Raw genomic sequence first — 20,788 nt, forward strand, 5'->3', positions numbered from 1 at the left:
TATTAATTAACAACAACATTAGTATAATATGACATATAATAATATTGATTATACAGTACATTGTAGTGTATAATCAATAAAATAAAAATTATTTAATATTTTAGGCTAAAAATGACAAATGAATGTACTGATTAGTATACTAATTATACAATTTGGATTTTTTAATAAAGTATAAAGGTGATATAATACATATTTTACCTAAAAACAACAAATATGTTTTTAGTTTGTAGATACTTTATATAATTTCTTAAATTTTTAATTTTTTAATTTTATTTCATCTATTTTTATAATAGACCTGGATCGCGCGTACCAAAAAAAAGTTGATTAATAGCAAGCTGAAAATTCACGGTGTCTAGTCGAACAAACTTTGATGTATGGGAACACTGTATATATAAAAATATTTATAAAATACATTATATATATAGATAATATATAATATATCTGGTATATATTTAATATCTGGTTTTGGTAACACTTTAGAAAAAGTCACGCGTCGCCAGTGTGTAATACGTTGCTAAATAGTTCTAAAAACAACTATTTTTTTTAAGTCGGTTCGATAAACTCAGACACAACTGGCTGGTGATTTTAGTATGGCAAAATAATAATTACTAAATACACTGCGGTGCAAAAAAATCGATCCACTAAAAATTTGGTCATTTTTGATGTTTCGAATTTCCTAAACCTGTTGTCCGATTTAAGCGATTTTTTACCACGTTATAGCCTTATTCATTAACAATATCGTTGTAGTAATATTGTTGCTAGACAGTCAAACTGTCATTGTATACCGGGTGTACGAATCAAACTGTGCTTTTTTCTCAAAGTTCGCATCACCCTGTTAATTATTCTATCATTTATAAAATACTGAAATTAAAACCCCACTATAACCTCAGGTTTTCTTAACATTTTGTCTTTCAATTCATTCGCTGATGTTGGATAATAAAAAAGTTAGGTACTTTAACAACTGGCCATGTTCGTCATCAGTACAGGATGTTTTCTAAATAAGTGCGACAAACTTTAAGGGGTAATTTTACATGAGAAAATAATGACAATTTGCTTGATAATCTTATGTCCGCAACCGCTTCGTTTCCGACATATGGGATGTTCAATTTTTTTTTTACAAACTGACGATTTATTTATTGCTTTAGAACCAGTTACGATATGCAAATGAAATTTGGTGGGTTTTAAGACGTAGTTATTGCACATTTTTAACATACAATTAAACATTGTACATTCACCATTGTCGTGCGTACGGGTAATATTATCGGTCATAATACCCGTTTGTGCGCCAATGGTGAATATTAAATTCTTAATTGTATGTCAAAAAATGTGCAGTAACTACGTCTTAAAACCCACCAAAGTTGATTTGCATATCTCAACTGGTTTTGAAGCAATAAATAAATCGTCAGTTTGTAAAAAAATTGAACATCTTGTATCACGCAAATTGTCATTATTTTCTCATGTAAAATTACCCCTTTAAAGTTTGTCACCACCTATTTAGAAACACCCTGTACTGATGACAAACATGGCCAGTTGTTAAAGTACCTAACTTTTTTATTATCCAACATAAGCGAATGAATCGAAAGACAAAATGTTAAGAAAACCTGAGGCTATAGTTGGGTTTTAATTTCAGTATTTTATAAATAAAAACTCCGCCATTTTGATTTTAAAGGAGTTACCTGTTTTGCTCAATATATCTGCCATTTTTAACTTTTCGACAAAAATGGTAGGAACTGAAATTGTTCCAAATAAATCGTATTTACAATTATTACAATTTCTTTTTAACAATTTTTGTCGTGAGGTCGCTATTTTCGAGTTAATTGTACTTACAGTAGACGCCTTTATTTTTGACTATGATACTGCATGTAGCTTTTTTGGTATTGTAATATAATTCAAATCCTTCTCACCACTTAAAGTTCTATGTTTTGGCTATATGTGGGCAAATTTTCAGCCAAATCGATTATGTTGTATTATAACGTTGTCTACACTATAAAATTTGATCAAAAACTTGTTTTGAATCAAAGTAACTTGTTAGAATACCATATAATGACATTTTTGAGTCCCTTCTATTAAAATATTATGTTTTCCATTGATACTTTACGATAGAAAATGCAAATTTGTTTAAATAAACACCAAATCACTGTAAAATCGCATAAAATAACATTTTGAGAAAAAAAAGAAGAAGATTTTTTGACCTTAAATATCTTATTTACTTATTTAACTCTCTTATTTAACTCTTATTTTAATACTAGGTAAAATGACAAGTGAGGTGTAGAATGAAAGCTTATAATCCAAGGATGGTACTAAAGGTGAGACATTTAACATAAGTCCACTTAACATTTAAGTCCAATATTGCTTTTCATCGATTGTCATTTGTTTCGAGCTTCTGTCAAATGTCGTATAATCCGTGTATAATATTAATATACACGGATTATACAACATATGACAGAAGCTCGAAACAAATGACTGTGGATGAAAAGCCCTATTACTTGTTTAAATAAGAGGAGTAATTCAAATTGGCTTGTAGTGCTTGTTCGTAATTGGTCCAACCGCAGGCAAGTTTACCCCACTAAATTATGAAATTTTGACACTATTGACATTTATGAAATTTTGACAGTAATGAGATTTAAAATTAATAGGTTAATTAAGTTATATCGGTGATTTGTTGTGTTTTCTGCAATATTCCTTTAAGGTGATACAGTAGCGATCAACAGGTAGCGAAAACGCGTTCCAAGATTGCGGCTGTAATTTTGAATATTTTTTTCGAGATATTTGGCACACGTATTCGTAATATAATAAAGAATGGCGGTACAAAGCCCAATTTGAAAAATATATTAATATGTGGAAATTACTCTGTAATTAAATACAATATTAAAAAAACGAGCCTGTACCGACATTAAGAAGAACAAAAAAATACACTTTCTTCAAATAAACTTTTTTATCCGATACCTGGATTTTGTGTCATTTTGGAACTACTAAAATTTTTTATTTCATTAGTAGTTCCAAAATGACACAAAATCTAGGCATCGGATAAAAAAGTTTTTTAGGCGATACAGGCTCGTTTTTTTAATATTGTATTTAATTACAGAGTAATTTCCACATATTAATATATTTTTCAAATTGGACTCTGTACCGCCATTCTTAATTATATTACGAATACGTGTGCCAAATATCTCCAAAAAATATTCAAAATTGCAGCCGCAATCTTGGAGCGCGTTTTGGCTACCTGTTGATCGCTACTGTATCACCTTAAATTTTAGATTTTGATTCTGCATTTACTAATATACTTACCTTTGCACGTCATTATCTACGTCAGAGATCTAAGTTGACATTGTTGCCCAATTACAAAAAAATCGTCAATTCATTTTAAATCAAATATATCACATAATTTTTGCGGAAGTGGATTATACAACCAAACAAATTAATATTCAATGTAAATAAATACAAATTTAGGAAATAGAAAACAAGAATTAAGTTATAAATAATAAAAACAGTAAGTATAATAAAACAAATACTTATAGTAAAGAATAAAAACAAATATGAAGTGTCATCACCGTAACTGTTCATTTTTGATTTATTTGAATAAATCAAAAATGAATAACCATTTTCAATTTCTATAGTTTTTTGTCAAATAAATGTTACCAATTTATGCCAAAATATCACCTTCGATTACAGTTACAATGTGTTCCCAACAAATGTGCGTCATAAAAACCGTGTATTTATTAAAATTATTAAAAAATTGTGTATTTCTTTAAGGTAACATTAATAGAAATCTTCCAATATTATGTCTACACATATATAATAAAATATGTCTAGTGGCTGTAATTCCAGTGTACTCGGTAAAATGATTCTAAAAAAGAACACACCTATCGCCTAAATATTTCGTGTTGGTATCATGTGACTTCACGGACTATGATGCGGATGACGTGCAACGGTAAGTATATTAGACGGAGTATATATAAAAAATAGTTGTTTTTAGCGATGTATTAACATAATATAATAATTATGGATTAACGTCGAATGCCAACATGATCAACCAAAAAAGAAGATGAATCTGGTTATTTTTCTAGTGCCATTATTGGTTGTGAATATGTCTTTTGCGTTTACTCCTCCTAAGTAATGAAAATCTTTATCATCATTATAGGGCTTTTCATCGATTGTCATTTGTTTCGAGCTTCTGTCATGTGTCACATAATATTAATATATCTACGTCATACGTCTTTGGTTTGTATCTGGTATATATCAATAACGTATGACGTAGATATATTAATATTATGTGACAAATGACAGAAGCTCGAAACAAATGACTGTGAATGAAAAGCCCTATAAGGAATACAATCGTTTGGTCACGGTAGACATAGAAATAAAAACTATAGTCTTAACCTGGTGTTCGCTCTCCAGATCACTCTGTATCCTGGAGCACGCCATTAATAAATTATCTTCTATATTCTTTCTAAATTATTTAATTGAACAGTTATAAAAAAATAACAACTTGTTGATGTGCCATTCACCTGCTAATAATTACATAATATACCGATTTTACTCTAACGGATAGCCCGGCAACACCGCATCAGCATTTATGACCGCAGTCGTCCAGAATGTACTGTTAACTTTTCTGCCGATGCGCCTGTGTTTGACCTTGAGCTTTGGCGTTGTCGCACCTCTTTGTTTCGACGACAGATGGAGAAGGCGGCAAGTTCGAATTCTGATCGATATGCGTTCGCGTACGAGGAGCGTACAATATGTTCTATAGGACGCGGCCGAAAAAAATACTCCTGATGATCGATAACACCAGGAAAAGCTAAAAATAGATGGGAGCAGGGTATTAGAAGAATGTTTCCTTGGATGGTAATTTATAAATTGCTTAAAGGAAAGTTAGCTTGTCAGTTAAATCATATATTTTACCCAGTCCATTTTTTTTTCAAATTTCAAAATTTTACATATACCTACATAATTATTAGTAATATGGTTCTTAATATGGAAATATTCATGAAATTGTTTCCTATCTTTGCATTTTTGACTTTTGATTTGTCCTATAAATAGATCACTGAGCGTTAGTGTTACCATAATTTTAAAACATTTTGATTTGCATCTAATAAAGATAAGTTTCTGTTTTATGATATTGTAAAGACGATTTTTAGACAATGTTAAAGTATATTTTCCACAATATGTTATAGACGAAGCAACGAAGCATTAAACCTAGGAATTTTGTGCAGTAAGATGAATTGTCATGCAACTTTTTGCATTCGATTAGAGAGAGTGTCAGGAGACTTTGTGAACTAAATTCATCTAGGGCAAAAATTTTTGTGCATAAGAAAATGCATTTTAAAAGTGCATCTCGAAGAGGTGAAAATGAAAAATTTAGAAATCGGGCAATATTGATGGAAGTGAGTTGAATTTTTATAATCGGGGGTTTTGGGGATCGCTGAGCACGAATTTCGTATCGGCGATGGTCTCCAATGTACCTGGTGCCCACGGTGGAACTCGTCGCCTAGAGTTTTACGTTATAATCATTAAAAATCGGTCAATATCCATTATTCGGGGGGTTTTTGGGGTCGCCGCCCACGAATTTAGTGTTGGCGATGGTCTCCAATATACCTGGTGCCCAGGGTGGAACTCGTCGCCTGGAGTTTCATGTTATAATCATTCAAAATCAGTCAATAACCATTACTCTGAGGGTTTTGAAGGTCGCTGAACAAGAGTTTCATGTGGTCGATGGTCTCCAAGATACCTGGTGCCCAGGGGGAGCTCGTCGTCTGGAGTGTTATGTTTTAATTATTCCAAATCATTTAAAACCATTACGCAGGAGGGTTTTGGGGGTCGCTGAGCACGAATTTCATGACGGCGATGGTCTCCTATGTACCTGGTGCCCAGGGTTGAACTCGTCGCTTGGAGTTTTATGTTATAATCATTCAAAATCAGTCAATAACCATTACTATGAGGATTTTGGGGGTCGGTGAACAATAATTTCATGTGTTCGATGGTCTCCAAGGTACCTGGTGTCCAAAGTGGAACTCGTCGTCTGGAGTTTTATGTTATAATTATTACAAATCATTTAAAACCATTACTCGGGGAGTTTTGGGGATCGCTGAACATGAATTTCATGACGGTGATGGTCTCCAAGGTACCTGATGCCCAGGGTGGAACTCGTCGCCTGGAGTTTTATGGTATAATCATACAAAATCAGTCAATAACCATTACTATGAAGGTTTAAGGGGTCAATGGGCACCAATTTCATGTTGGCGATGGTCTTCAAGGTAGGTATACAATAATAAAAATACGTTTTAAATTAAATATTAGTGCACGTATTCATAATTCAGAGTTCCCAAAAACCCCCGAGTAATGGTTATTGACTGGTTTTGAATGGTTACAACATAAAACTCCAGGCGACGAGTTTCACCCTGGGCACCAGGTAACTTAGAGACCATCGCCGACATGAAATTCGTACTAAGCGACCCCCAAAACCCCCAGATTAATGGTTTTTCACTGATTTTGAATAATTATAACATAAAACTCCAGGCGACGAGTTGCACCCTGGGAACCAGGTACCTTGGAGACCACGGCCAACATTAAATTGTGTTTAGCGACTCCAAAAACCCCCCGAGTAATGGTTATTGACTGATTTTGAATGGTTATAACATAAAACGCTAGGCAACGAGTTCCAACCCTTGGCACCAGGTACCTTGGGCACCATTGTCGACATGAAATTCGTACTCAGGTATCCTTAAAACCAACAGAGTAATAGGTTGGACATCGAATTAAAAATAACAAAAAATGTGAGATCAGAGCCCTACTCAAGTAGTTTGATTTTTTTAAATTCGATATCTACCTATTGAAAAATGGCCTCGAAAAACGCTAAAATTTGCGTTTTTTGCCATTTTTAAATTAAGAACTTTACGAAAAAAATAACAATTACTTTTGTCCTAAAATAAACTAAGTTGTAAAAAAGTGATTTGGAAGCGAAAAAATATAAGCGATTTGTTTAAAAACTGATTAATTTTATTTGGTTTATTAACTTTAACAAGTTTTTACAATGTTAATTATGCTTATGCATATAGTACACTTGATTGCATTTTAAATGAAAAACTGAGACTGCATTGATAAGCTTCCCAAATTTCAGCTCTTTTGTTATAAACAGTTGCGCTGTGAGTAAAGAAGCAATAGCTATTTGTATAACAAGGGAGGAAAGTGCTACTTTTCCTCCCGAGAATGAAGTTTACTGCCCGACACGTAGCGGAGGGCAGTAATCATTCAAGGGAGGAAAAGGCACTTTACTCCCATGTTATACATATGGTTTTTCCACCTTCCTCAAATAACAAATCATTTTTTCATTTTTACTTAATTTATTTATGTAACTAACCAACAAAATTTATTAGAACTAAAACTATTTATAACAAGTAGGTACAATATAACTGTCAACTGTCAAATGTAAGTCAAATTATTAATGTAAACATTGTTAAATCAGAATAACAATTTACTGTTTTTTACCATTCTGCAAAATACAGTGTTTTTAAATAAACGTTAAAATGTATAGATACTTACGTAATAGAAAATAGGTATTGTACAGGGCGTCAATAAGTTATATTTCATGAATGAAATACCATGACGTCACTTTTACTTTTCCTCCCTAGGGAGGAGAAGTACAACTTTGCTCCCTACAATCAGGTCCGGAAAAGTATACTTTCGGTAGAGGTAGGTGGAAAAAATATATATCTCCGGTATTCCGGTTCTATAGGTCGTACATACCTTTTTGTTTTACTTTATCGTACTACATACGTAGTATGATTATAATACATAAAGTTATAGGATCGTGCAAAAAAAATTTTTCAGATTTCACTTTTTTTCGACGTTTTGAGTCCCCGAGTCTAAAAAGCAAATAAAAAAACATGTCGGAAGTATGTACGTATGTCGCCACCGCCCAGCAAAAACTACTGGACCGATTTTGATGAAATTCGGTATGAGTAAGTTTAAGAGAATTTTGTCGAGAAACTAAGCTTTTAAAAAAAACCTCTCAAAGGGGGGCCGAAATAGGGGGGTTATTTAGGGCCTATTTTTGCAAATTTTGACCGAAATGAATGAAATGCAACTCAAAGTAAGCTCATCGATAGGTAAATAAAAATACGGAATTTGACATTTCCAAATTCAAAATGGCGGCCAACATGGCCGACCGCCCACCCGACACATTTCCCTATCTATCTAAAAACTTGTTTAAGATAAGTTTAATTTGAAAAAGTCGTTATATAGCCTAAATATAGGGCTATAAGAAAAATGTTATCGTTTTTCAGAAAAAGTTACGTGTTGCCTATATTTAAAGGGTCAAATTTTGACATAAATTTGAACTAGATTTTCTCAAAAATGGCTCCAAGGATTTTTTTATTTTTTGATATATTTTTGATATCCTATCAGTAAATTGAATGACATTAGTCATATATCTTAACTCCCCATAGGAGGAGAGTTATGAATTTTTTATAAAAAAATATTCGAGTGCCCGTAACTTCCTTCTTAATAGAAACTAAAATTTGAAATTTTGCAGACATATATGGTACTTTATTATCTATTATCACAATAAATTTTACCAAAAATATGGCTTCCGGTTGAACCGGAAATGAATAAAAAATCTTAATTTTTTTAGATACGCCCTGTATATTTTAACATATTTTGAAAGAATGCAAAATTACCTTTCCAATGACATAAAATTCATTGCTGTAGCTCAAAAACTCGAAAAGTTACGGTAAATAGAAATTTTGCTATAATCTTATGTGTGTCCTCTCCTCACGCGTTCATAGCAGAGCATTATTGTAGGGCAGTCAATGAGGGTATTTGGCTCCGAATTCCATCCTACTACATTGATGTACTTGATATTTTCACAGTAAGTAGGGAATAGCTCAAGAAACAAAATCTACCCTATATACTATGGCGCTTTTATCTTGGGGCGGTTCCCACTTCTTCAAGGGGTTGGAAAATTTGTTGGTCAAAATAAGCACGGAAGTGGCTAAAGAACCTATTTCTAAGCAAAAACTGGTCTATACTTTTTTTTGAGAACTCAATACTTTTTGAGTTATGCGTAGTTGAAAATTGGCCATTTTCATTGAAAAATGACACCTTTTCGTACGGATTTTTTGTGAATACCTTAAAAACTATGCATCGAACTAAAAACACTATATAAAACTATTTTTTATTTTTTTATCTTTTTCATTTTTACTCAATTTGTGAGTATTTAGAAACTGTCTTTCGGTCCTTTTCCTAGACGAAGAGAAGGTAAATGCGTGGCCTAAGTGTCCTCTATTTGCTTTCTCCTATTTCGTCGTCTCTATGTGATTATATATTGTAAAATCCGGAGATATGGGATGCAGCCAGAAAGCAGTTTATTAACGAAAAGTCTTGGATTTAAAATATTGTTTATTATATTTTTATTTCAATTATTCTAATTGTTTAAAAAGTAGTAAACTTTGTATCTAGGGCTTTTCGTTTTCCTCGTAATACGAGAGATGTCGCTGTATTGCGTCTCAAAAGGCGGGTTCATCGCATCGCGATGGTTTGCTTTAAAAGAGGCAGAATGTTTGTATTCCCTTCAGAGTTGTGACTGCATAATCTTCACTGATGATGCATAAGGATGCTGAAATAGTTACTATATGGAGATGGTAGTCCAACTCTGAATCGAATATAAACAAAACCTGCCTTGCACCCTTTTTTATCTTTTAACTATATAAAACATTTTTTAGATTATAAATAATAAAGAGATTCGTTCCTTCGTAAATGTTCTATTTATAATACAAAAAGAGATATGGTAGGTGAAAATAGTTTGTTTTTTGGTGCATGCTCAAATTGGTGTATTCAACTTGAAATAACAGAGGAACGGTAGGTTTTAGGTGTATAATGCTACCAACACCTTTTGTAGTGTTTGAAAAGGCCTTTAAAACGAGCACCGTTAAATGTCGGTTACTTACAAACTAAGCGAGATATGGTGCAAAAAAATATATGACTAATGTACTTTAAGGAAAAATGAAAAGTATATACATTTAACTCCCCATCCACCATAATTTAAATGCATTGTTTTCCTTCTACAATACCTTTTAATATATATAGTGTGATTTCTACTTTCAAAAAGTTGAACGGGTTTAAAATGAATGGTTTTTATAAAAAATGTGATCAAATTATAGAATGAATTTTTAAATTTTCTTAAAAATCTTCCTTTTTCTCCATGTAATTCGAAAATAAAAATATTTCACCCTTGAGAAGTGGTGGGAACTTGCCCCATGATAAAAGCGCCATAGTATATAGGATAGACTTTGAATTAGGAGATTGGGCTACTCCCAAAATTTCATTAAAATCCATGCAGTAGGATAGAATTTGGAGATAATATCTTGTTCTTAATCTAGAAAAATGAACTAATTTGAAATGAAAGTATGACTATAATATTCTATTGATTTATGCAATAACCTACACATCTATAGTGTGTCCCCGAAATATGGCATCGAACATTTTCTCAAATGCAGGAATTAATGATGCGTAGAACCATAAAATACTTTTAAGTACAGTAGGTGTTTCTAAAATATCAAAATAACGAGTAACTTTGTTATTTTTATAGAATTCCAGTATCTAGTACCATAACGATAATAGATCGGTACGATAAAGTTCTCGGGCGGCCCTTCCGTCCAGCGTTTTTCTATAAAGGTTAAAACGGTGCAGATAATTTAATTATGAATAAGCCGAAAAATGGTACTGCATTCTACTTCAATTACTCGATAGTAAACAATTAAAAATGAATAAGTTTTTTTAAAAACATGAAAATTAGATACCTTACGAAGGGAATGATAATCAAAAAGCCCTTCTAAATATGTAATGACAAAGCACCTCTACAGTCATTTGAAAATGTCTTTTTTTCTCAAATGAGATCGACAAATAGAATTGTTTTAAAGCTACTGTATCCCTAGGGATTTTTTGCACATATAGTAACTACATAAAAACTCATAATGTGAAATATGTGTTAAATATTTTTATTGTTTATTTTAGTAATTATGACCAAAGTTCTCTGTTGAACATTTTCATCTACGATGCGTAGTTTTTTCACAATATTGAAATGCATGAAGAGAGTCACTTTTTTGCTTAAATGTTAATTAAAAACCATGACGCAGTAAAAATTTCGATATCTACGAGGTAGTACGAAAGTGTTTTTTCGGCTTCGTTTCTTGGATGTGGTATAAGTATATCCTAAGTTTGACTTACAGTTGCACCAGTATATGTATTTTATATAGCAGTGTAAAATAATGCGTTTTTATAATAACATTTGTGAAAATTCGTCGACTATTGTAGGACTTCACTCCCTAATTATATTTTCTTTGCAGGAAAAAGATTCATACGGAAACGAAGTATCTCGACTAGCTCGTCCACTGCCAGTAGAATACCTTTTACTTGACGTTCCCGCCTCGACACCCGTCTCCCCTCAAAGAACGTTCAACATCGATCCCAACAAGCAGCCCTTCCCCGTGGAAAACAGACTGGTTGAAGGCCACATTCAGGACTTCAACGCTCTTTCCACATATCTATCTCAATTCGCATTTAACGAGTTCTTTACCGCTATCAATGATTTCCATTTGCTGCTCTATATCTCCACCATGGAGATGCTGCCTATGCGCGAGTTTATAGAACCTCTGCTCAAAGCTCTTAGAAACAAGGACAGGGAAGCCGCTGAGGAATGGTCGAGGTCGGAGCATTGGGCTACGTTAGAACAGCTGATTGCCGCTAGTTCTCCACCACCTTCAAGGTAAGTTGTTTCCGATCATATAAATTCTTCAGAATTTCTCCAGGCCCTGAGCAAATACCATCAGACTGGCTTAAACATCTAGATGTCGACAAGGTCCCAGAACTAACAAACAGTTCTACATATACGAAACTGGAATAATTCCACATATTTATATGGTTGGAGTCATTACATTTCGACACCTCCATCGAACAAGGTTGTAACTCAGTTTTAGCGATTTTACAGGAGAGGCAAAAAACGAAAACATGACCTTTTAAAAATTTGTAGCGAAATAATTAGACTCTTTTACACTAATGTGATATGATATTTATATCATAATAAGGGATTACTGTGAGGTGTATGTTTTGTAATTTTAATAACTATTGAAAATCTTGAGTTTGATTGAGATACAACCTTGAGATTAAACACGAGTATTCGTAGAAAAAGGTTGTAAGTCGCCTAACAACCATTTTACACTCTCTGTGTTAATTATTTTTCCCGTTTAACTATTAAAAGGTTGTATGTTTTGAATTATTTGCAGTATAGCTTAGGAGAAAATGGGTTTTTAAGGGATATTTAAACAAAATATCAACTAACAGTTTTCACAATTTTAATTGGAAATTATAAATTTTACAATAACAATAATATTCTATCACTACGAAAAATCATGGTATAAAATATCTCAAATTTTTCGCATTTTTATTGCGTATCTGTAAATATTTAATTCTAGACGCATTTTACTTGATTACTTTAGTCTTTTACTATTAATATCTACATCAAAATTAGCATGTGTGTCCTTAAATATGTTAAAATTTAGAATTTGGTTCTGATTTAATTCAGTTACGGATTTAGGCTTGCCTGATGCTTTGGCATATCGTATCATGGTTATCCATTGGTCTGGAGCATATACGACTTAATGTTTTTTTCCGTTTTTCTATAAGGGCATGCATTGAATCACCCTCGTTTTGTGAATGTGCCATTTCGAAAAATACATGTGTAATGTTAATATTACACTGTTTCACTGTATAGAAGTATGTAGCAAAAACTATTATATATTTATTTTGTCCACCGCAACTATCAAAATGGAAAAAAGTCTTTAAATCCTTTTTTTATTTTCATTTCGATAAATTGACTTATGAGATACACCATATCTTTAAATACTTAATAAATTAAACATACGTGCAACAAAGTTGTAACTCATGTAACAACCTTGTTAATCGTCAAGTATAAAGAAAGTAAATATTTAACATAGGGAGTATCCAGTGTTACTGCCTTTTTCACGCTAAAATGGCACACGTAAGTTAAAATACAACTTTTTTCAATGGAGTATTAGCCAAACTATTGAGAATTAAACTATGTCGTTTATATTGACGTGTGCGCAATTTCTTGCTGAATTCGCCTGTGTTGAAATCTGAAAATAGATGTAACTTGAGTTACAACCTTGTTCGATGGGGGTGTCGATTTATCCTACTCCAAAAAAAACCTCATGAGTCACTCTATCAAACTGCTTTTCAAGATAATTCTTAATAGAATTAAACTGAAATATGAAGAAACAATGGGATACAAACAATTTGGTTTCAGAGAAGAATTGGGAACAAGGGAAGCTTTGTTATCAATGCTAACATTACTTCAAAGGTCATGGGAAGTACAGAAACCAATTTACGTCTGCGTTATAGATTTTGAAAAGGCATTTAATATGGTTCAACATGATAGGCTGTTTAAGTACCTACAAATGATTGGAATATAAGATAAAGATCTTAGATTACAACATCTATATTTGCATCAAATCAAGAAGCTTCTGTTCATTCTGGTAGACGACAAAGAAACAGACAACATTTTCATTCAAATGATAGCAGTAATGTTTGCTGTTCAGTATGTACTACTGAATCCAACTAGCAATTATGTTACATTTACTGACAGTAAAAGCGTGGTGGACAGATTAAGTAACATTCAAACAGTCAAACACATAAACCACATTGAATTGAATATACTTAAAACTCTGTTTGAAATTACACAATTAGGAGTAAATGTAACAATTGCTTGGATTAAGGGTCATTCGGGAATGAAAGGCAATGAAATAGTTGACAATTTTGCTAAATCAGCTTATGTGATCGGAGAAAAAATAAACAAAAATTTAATTCCAGCTTCAGATATTGATACTTTTAGCAGACAAAAACTTAAAAATAATTGGCAATTGCATTACAGAGAATGTAATACTGGCTCAAATTTTGCTCATTGTAACCCTAGGATATTCTCAAAAAGATGGTTTTACACAGAATATAACAGACATTTTATAAAGACCATTAATCGGCTGAGAGCCAATCATGCTCTTACGCCATATTACATGCATAGAATCGGCTTGTCAGATACTCCCAATTGTACTTGTGGCAAAATCGGAGATCTAACACATGTCATATTAGAATGTCATTTAAACATAAATAACATAAACGACCTTTATAAGGAATTAAAAGATTTAAAATGTTTTTTCCCAATAAACCTTAATACTTTAATATTTACAAATGATATGGAAATTCTTCATCTCATTTATAAACATGTTAAATTATGTAAATACAAGTTATAAACGTAATATAATAGGCATAATTTGTTAATGTGGTTTGAAAAAACAAAAAAATAATAATATATAAAAAAACACATAATAAAATAATAACAAAAAAATAATAAAAAAAAAAGAAAAAAAAAATAGAAACAAAAATAAAAAAAATGAATAGAAAAAAAAAGAAGTAAATAAAGTGTTTCGCACAAATTAAAATATATATTAAAAAACAGAAAAATAATTAAAAAAAAAACAAAATAAAAAAAAGCTACACAATGTACCAATGTATCTATAAAAATAATATTGTAGAATGTACTTATGTTATGAAATAAGAAATTTATGGCTATGTATCTGCAATCAGTCACAAACAAGTCTGGCTAATTGGCTCAGCCAAAGCCATCAGACGCGTGTCAGACGAGGTTGTGTGTTTACCCAACTTTTTTTAACGTGTACTGGGAAACAATATTTAACGAAGCCTTGGAAGGAAAGTGTGGAGTTTCAATTGGGAGAGAAACTATTAACAATATCAGCTATGCAGATGACACATGCAGAAATAATCGAAGATCTTCAATTCCTTATAGATTGAGTCACTAGAGTATGCTCCAATAATGGACTTAACATAAATACATCAAAGACTAAGTTTTTTATGGTTAGTAAACAAGACGTTGGCCCTAGCAGCTAATTGTCCACGATGAGCCGATTACAAAAGTTAACCATTTTAAATATCTAGGATGTTGGATAAACGAGACACTAAACCCTGATAAAGAAATTGAAACTCGTATAGAAATTACAAGAGGAGCATTTATGAAACTTAGATCTATACTGTTCAATTCTAGGCTGAACCTACAACTAAGAATCAAGTTCCTAAAAGGTTATGTGTATCCTGTTATTATGTGGATGTGAAACCTGGATCATAAAGATTAATATGATGAACAAATTAGAAGCCTTCGTGATGTGTTGCTATAGAATGCTCAAAATACCATTCACCGCATTTTAAACCTAGAAGTTTTCAAACAGAATATGTCGAGGCGAGGGTGACTTGACGAAGATGATAAAAAATAGAAAAGTAAGTAGTAGAACCTCGATTATCCGTCAGGGCACCGGGCCAAGAGTATGATACGGATATGACCGGGATAATCGAAAAGACGGTTAACAGAACATTAAAAAAAATTAAAAATTCATAGTATGTATAACTCTCAAATTTCATTTGTATGGTTTGTTTGACAATATAAGAGGGATTTGTGTTCGTACAATCGAATCAATTTAAAATATTCTGAAATCCTTGTTTGTTTTACTGTTGCTTCACATTTTGCGACGGCTGAATTTCTTAATCGGTATCAGATCATGCAATCTACTTTATTGGTTTCTTCTTGTTGATAATACCACTCGACGAATTATTGCATATGCGATGCAGCTTCTCTAGATTATTTACGCAAATCTTTATCAGTCACAATAGCTTCATTAACATAGCTACAGTCAAATTCCAAGCCTGTGTCAGCTTCTGAATCTGTTTGGTCCGCCTTTGTTGCCATTTTAACGATTTCTTTATCTGTCAGCAATGGACAGCCGTTTGTGTCCTCATCACAAATCAAATTAACTTTTTTTATGTTTTTTACATTAAAATTTTTGCTTATGTAGTCAATACAACTTCTGTATGTACCCTGACGGTTAATGGAGAGACGGATAATCGAGGTTCCACGTAGCAGATATTGGGTACTGCAGTTATTACTCAACGGAAAAATCGAGGAAAAAAATAAATTGGTAGGAAGAAATAATCTAACATTCATGGCTGTGAAACCTTCGTCAATGGACTGGCTTATCAGCAGATCAATTGTTCTATGCCGCGCAAGATCGAGAATATCGCCAAATTGTCATGGAAGCTACCCACGTCTAAAATTTGGGACGGTACTCAAATAAGAAGAAATTTTCAGAGATTGTTTTTCTCATCTTGGCAGAGATATGTTTGTAGGCAGTTTGTGTAGTAGGTTTGTATTCAGTATGAATCCATATTTATATCAATGAAAAACATACTAGACACGCCCCAAATCTTTTACGCGGACTTTGGACAAGATGTAACGTGTCGAAATGTTGACACTTATAATATTTCCTATCCCTATCTTCCCTACAGGGTGTTAGTAAATAAGTATGACAAACTTTAAGGGGTAATTCTACATGGAAAAATAATGACAGTTTGCTCTATAAATGTATGTCCGCAAATGCTTCGTTTCTGAGATACGGGGTGTTGAAATTTTTATCCAATTTTATTGCTCTAAGAGCGTTTGAGCTATGGGAATTAAACTTGGTGGGTTTTAAGAGGTAGTTATTGCGCATTTTTTGACATACAAATAACAATTTTGTATTCATCATTGGCGCACCTACGGGTAACGATCTGAATTTTTTTAAAGAAAGAAATAGTACGCCACTGATATATTTCAAATTAAAAATTATATTTGTATTCCACGTTTAATTTATGATAAAGAACCTTTCTTGTGTTTTTTCATATGGTGCATCTTTTTATGCAAAAAAATAAAACATCTTCGCGCGTATTTTTCATTTCTTAATAAATTATCAAGAACTCTCCAATATAATAATACCAAAATAGAACAATAACAGAATATATTACTAAAAAAAATTAACTAGGTGCAAAGCTACAACAAATGTTCAAAATTACCTCCTTTAAAAGTGACAGAGTAATTTTATTTTCACCATTGGAGCGCGTATGGGTAATGGTCTGAATTATTTTAAAGTGAAAAATAGTACGCCACTGAGATATGTCAAATTAAAAATAATTTTTTAATTCCTCGTTCAATTAACGACAAAAAATATTTCTTGTCTTTTTTTCATATGAGGTTCCGTTTTTATACAAAAAAATAAAACATCTTAACGCTTACAAAGTATTTGAAATACGTTTCTATGCATATGGAATATACCTCAAATAATTTGTAAGCGTTAAGATGTTTTATTTTTTTTGTATAAAAACGGCGCCTCATATGAAAAAATCGAGAAAGATTTTTTGTCTTAAATTGAACAAGGAATTCAAAAATGATTTTTCTTTAAAAAATTCAGACCATTACCTGTACGCACGCCAATGGTGAATATAAAATTATTCTGCCACCTTTAAAAAAGGTAATTTTGAACATTTGTTGTAGCTTTGCACCTAGTTAAAATCTTTTTAGTAATATTTTCTGTTATTGCTCTAGTTTGGTAGTATTTATATTAGAGAGTTCTTGATATAGTTAAGAGAAATGAGGAAAAAAACATCCTGTTGGTGACACAACCTCCTCCAGGCCGAAACCAAATTTTTTGAGTAGTATGGACATCTATAATAATAACCTATATGTTTCCTGCAGCCGATTTTGATGATATATAGTTATAAACAAATGAAGATCAAAAAACGGTAAATTTTCGCTTTTTTCGTCTATTACCAAAAAGTTAAGTATTTTAAACAAATTTGAGAGTAAGAAACTCATAAACCGTATAAAAAACTTCAATATGGCGTTCGCTGAATATGTATGTCCTTATTGGTTGCTTAGAAAATTGCAAAATAAATCATAAATTTTGAGTTTTTATAAATATTCATAACTTACGTAAAAATTAACTTAGAACCTTCTTATTACACGGAATGCTGAGACTTCTGGTGCTTAAATCAAACCCTTAATTTTAAAGCAATTGGTCAAATAGTTTAAAAGTTATTTAATTTGTTTATCCCAAATTAATTTTTTTTGCAACACTATAAGTCAGAAAATGATGAAGTTACAGTAATACTTTGGATAGTGTATGAAAGAAAAAAGAATTCTAAATATTGCAAAATTATTTTGCAAGAACATGTAAATTAAAAGGGGGGGGGCTAACTTCGTCCCTAATTGTCCTAGGACAATTGTTTTTCATTCTAAATGTGTATAAAAATTCAGTCTTTCTAAATATAAAAAAATAATTTTTCTACGGGTAACTGTTAAAAAGTTATTCTAATTAATTATAAGTAAGCAAAAATCGACATGTTTTGCAAAATAATTTTACACTGTTTAAAATTACTTTTTGTCATTTTTTTTTAATTAAGTTAATAATATAAATGTTCTTCTTTCATAAACTGTCAGGAGTGTTATTGTAACCTCATAATTTTCTGACTTGTAGTGTTGCAAAAAATATGAATTTGGGATAAACAAATTAAATAAGCTTTAAACTATTTGACCAATTGCTTTGAAATTTAAAATATAATTTAAGCACAAGAAGTCTCAGCACTCTATGTAATAAGAAGGTTCTAACTTAATTTTTACATAAGTTATGAACATTTACAGAATCTCATAATTTATGACTTATTTTGCAATTTTCTAAGCAACAAACAAGGATAGACATATTCAGCGAACGCCATATTGAAGCTTTTTATATGATTTATGAGTTTCGTATTCTCAAATTTGTTTAGAATGCTTTACTTTTTAGTAATAGACGAAAAAAGCGAGAATTTACCGTTTTTTGATCTTCATTTGTTTATAACTATGTATATCATCAAAATCGGCTGCACGAAACATAATATTGGGACCGTGCAAGTTCGGCAAAGCGACTTCTATTTCTACGCTCTGTACTTCACAAACCATACATACCATAGACGTTTCACGTAAATTGTCAAGGTCAAGACAGCAAATTAATTACCATTCCAATCCAGAGATGTCGCTGTCAGTCAATTCTCTTGTCATATTTAACAACTGACAGTTGACAATTAAATTAATTTGTTTTGTTATTTACTTTTTATTTTACAGTTTGTGGCTTAATTATTTTATTGTGTATAGTGGTGTTACGTTTTTAATTAGATTTAATCACAATTTTAATCAATTGTATTAACCTCCTCTCCGTTTTTATGAGTAAAATTTTTAGTTTACATTGATTGATCATCCCGTGTTGTGTTTCTCCACATTTAAAAAAACAATTAATAGATCCTGAAACAGTTTATTCCAATAGACAATAAGTGTGTCATCAACATTTCGGGCCTATATATTTTTGGAAGTTTATAAAAGATTATAAGGTATTTATCTAAACAATCATCCTACAAGATTCTTTCAAAAATTTTCATTCAACTCAATATTACATCAGTGCTTTCACGTGACACATGGCAGTAGTGTTTAGCATTTTCAAAACAAATTGGAATATTTGAAGTTTTCAGTAAAACGTTGAATTGGCTTTCTGTTGTTTTAATTTCCTGCGAAATTCATCAAAAATCCCGCAAAATTTATAATTTGAAATTCCCACGTAACTAAAATTTGTCAATTTAGTTCCCATTCCAATCAAGAGATGGCGTTAATTCGATCCAAAAGATTAACATGGTCGTGAAACGTCTATAAGTATGTATGGTTTGTGCTGTACTTTTATTCGCACTTTTAATTATATTGGCCAATTATATTAGTCCTGGTTGCTGGATAATTGTCAAGACCATAGTCCAAAAAAATAATAAGAAGAAAAAATAAGATGCAGGTTATGTTTAGCAAACGTAAACAATTGTATGTAGTAAATAAAATCCGTTATTAAAATGCAGTACTGCAAGCAAAATACAATTAATTAAATTTACCTTGATACAGGGTGTCCCGAAAAGATTGGTCATAAATTATACAACAGATTCTGGGGTCAAAAATAGGTTGATTGAACCTCACTTACCTATATACAATAGTGCACACAGAAAAAGTTACAGTCCTTTGAAGTTACAAAATGAAAATTGATTTTTTTTTCATATATCGAAAACTCCTACAGGTTTTTTATTGAAAATGGACATGAGGAATTTTTATTACAGCAACACGTTAAAAAAAATTATAGTGAAATTTGTGCACCCCATAAAAATTTTATGGGGGTTTTGTTCCCTTAAACCCCCCAAACTTTTATGTACGTTCCAATTAAATTATTATTGTGGCACCATTAGTTAAACACAATATTTCTAAAACTTTTTTGCCTCTTAGTACTTTTTTGATAAGCCAGTGTTTATCGAGATATTTTGAATATTTGTCGAATCCACCACCTATTTGTATATGTTTCAGTATGATTATAGACACCTGTTAATAATCTGAAAATTTATTTATAACTTAAATTTTTTGGTACATTTTGAAAAAGAAGCCACATCTCGACAAAAGTTGACTTATCAAAAAAAGACTAAGAGGCAAAAAAGTTTTAAAAACACTGCCTTTAACTAATGGTACCACAATAATAGTTTAATTGGAACGTACACAAACATTTGGGGGGTTTGAAGGAACAAAACCCCCATAAATTTTTTATGTAAATATAGTAAAAAGGAAGCCGCATCTCGATAAAAACTGGCTTATCGAAAAAATACTAAGAGGCAAAAAATTTTTAAAAACGTTGTGTTCAACTAATGGTACCACAATAATGAATTAATTGGAACGTACACAAAAGTTTGGGGGGGTTTAATGGAACAAAATCCCCATAAATTTTTTATGGGGTGGACAAATTTCACTATAATTTTGTTTTAAGGTGATCCTGCCATTAGAATGATACATGCC

General features: G+C 31.7%; 1 protein-coding gene across 1 annotated transcript in view; it reads left to right on the forward strand.

The window, feature by feature from the left end:
- Window positions 1–20,788, forward strand: part of LOC114329631 (nuclear protein localization protein 4 homolog) — an 89,945-nt gene that overhangs the window by 64,488 nt on the left and 4,669 nt on the right. Inside the window, exon 8 of the mRNA XM_050643590.1 lies at window positions 11,343–11,761. Within this exon, the coding sequence (XP_050499547.1) occupies window positions 11,343–11,761 (419 nt within the window). The remainder of the gene's footprint in view (window positions 1–11,342; window positions 11,762–20,788) is intronic.

Source organism: Diabrotica virgifera, chromosome 2, assembly GCF_917563875.1.
Source record: "Diabrotica virgifera virgifera chromosome 2, PGI_DIABVI_V3a".
NCBI classification, from domain to species: Eukaryota; Metazoa; Arthropoda; class Insecta; order Coleoptera; family Chrysomelidae; genus Diabrotica; species Diabrotica virgifera.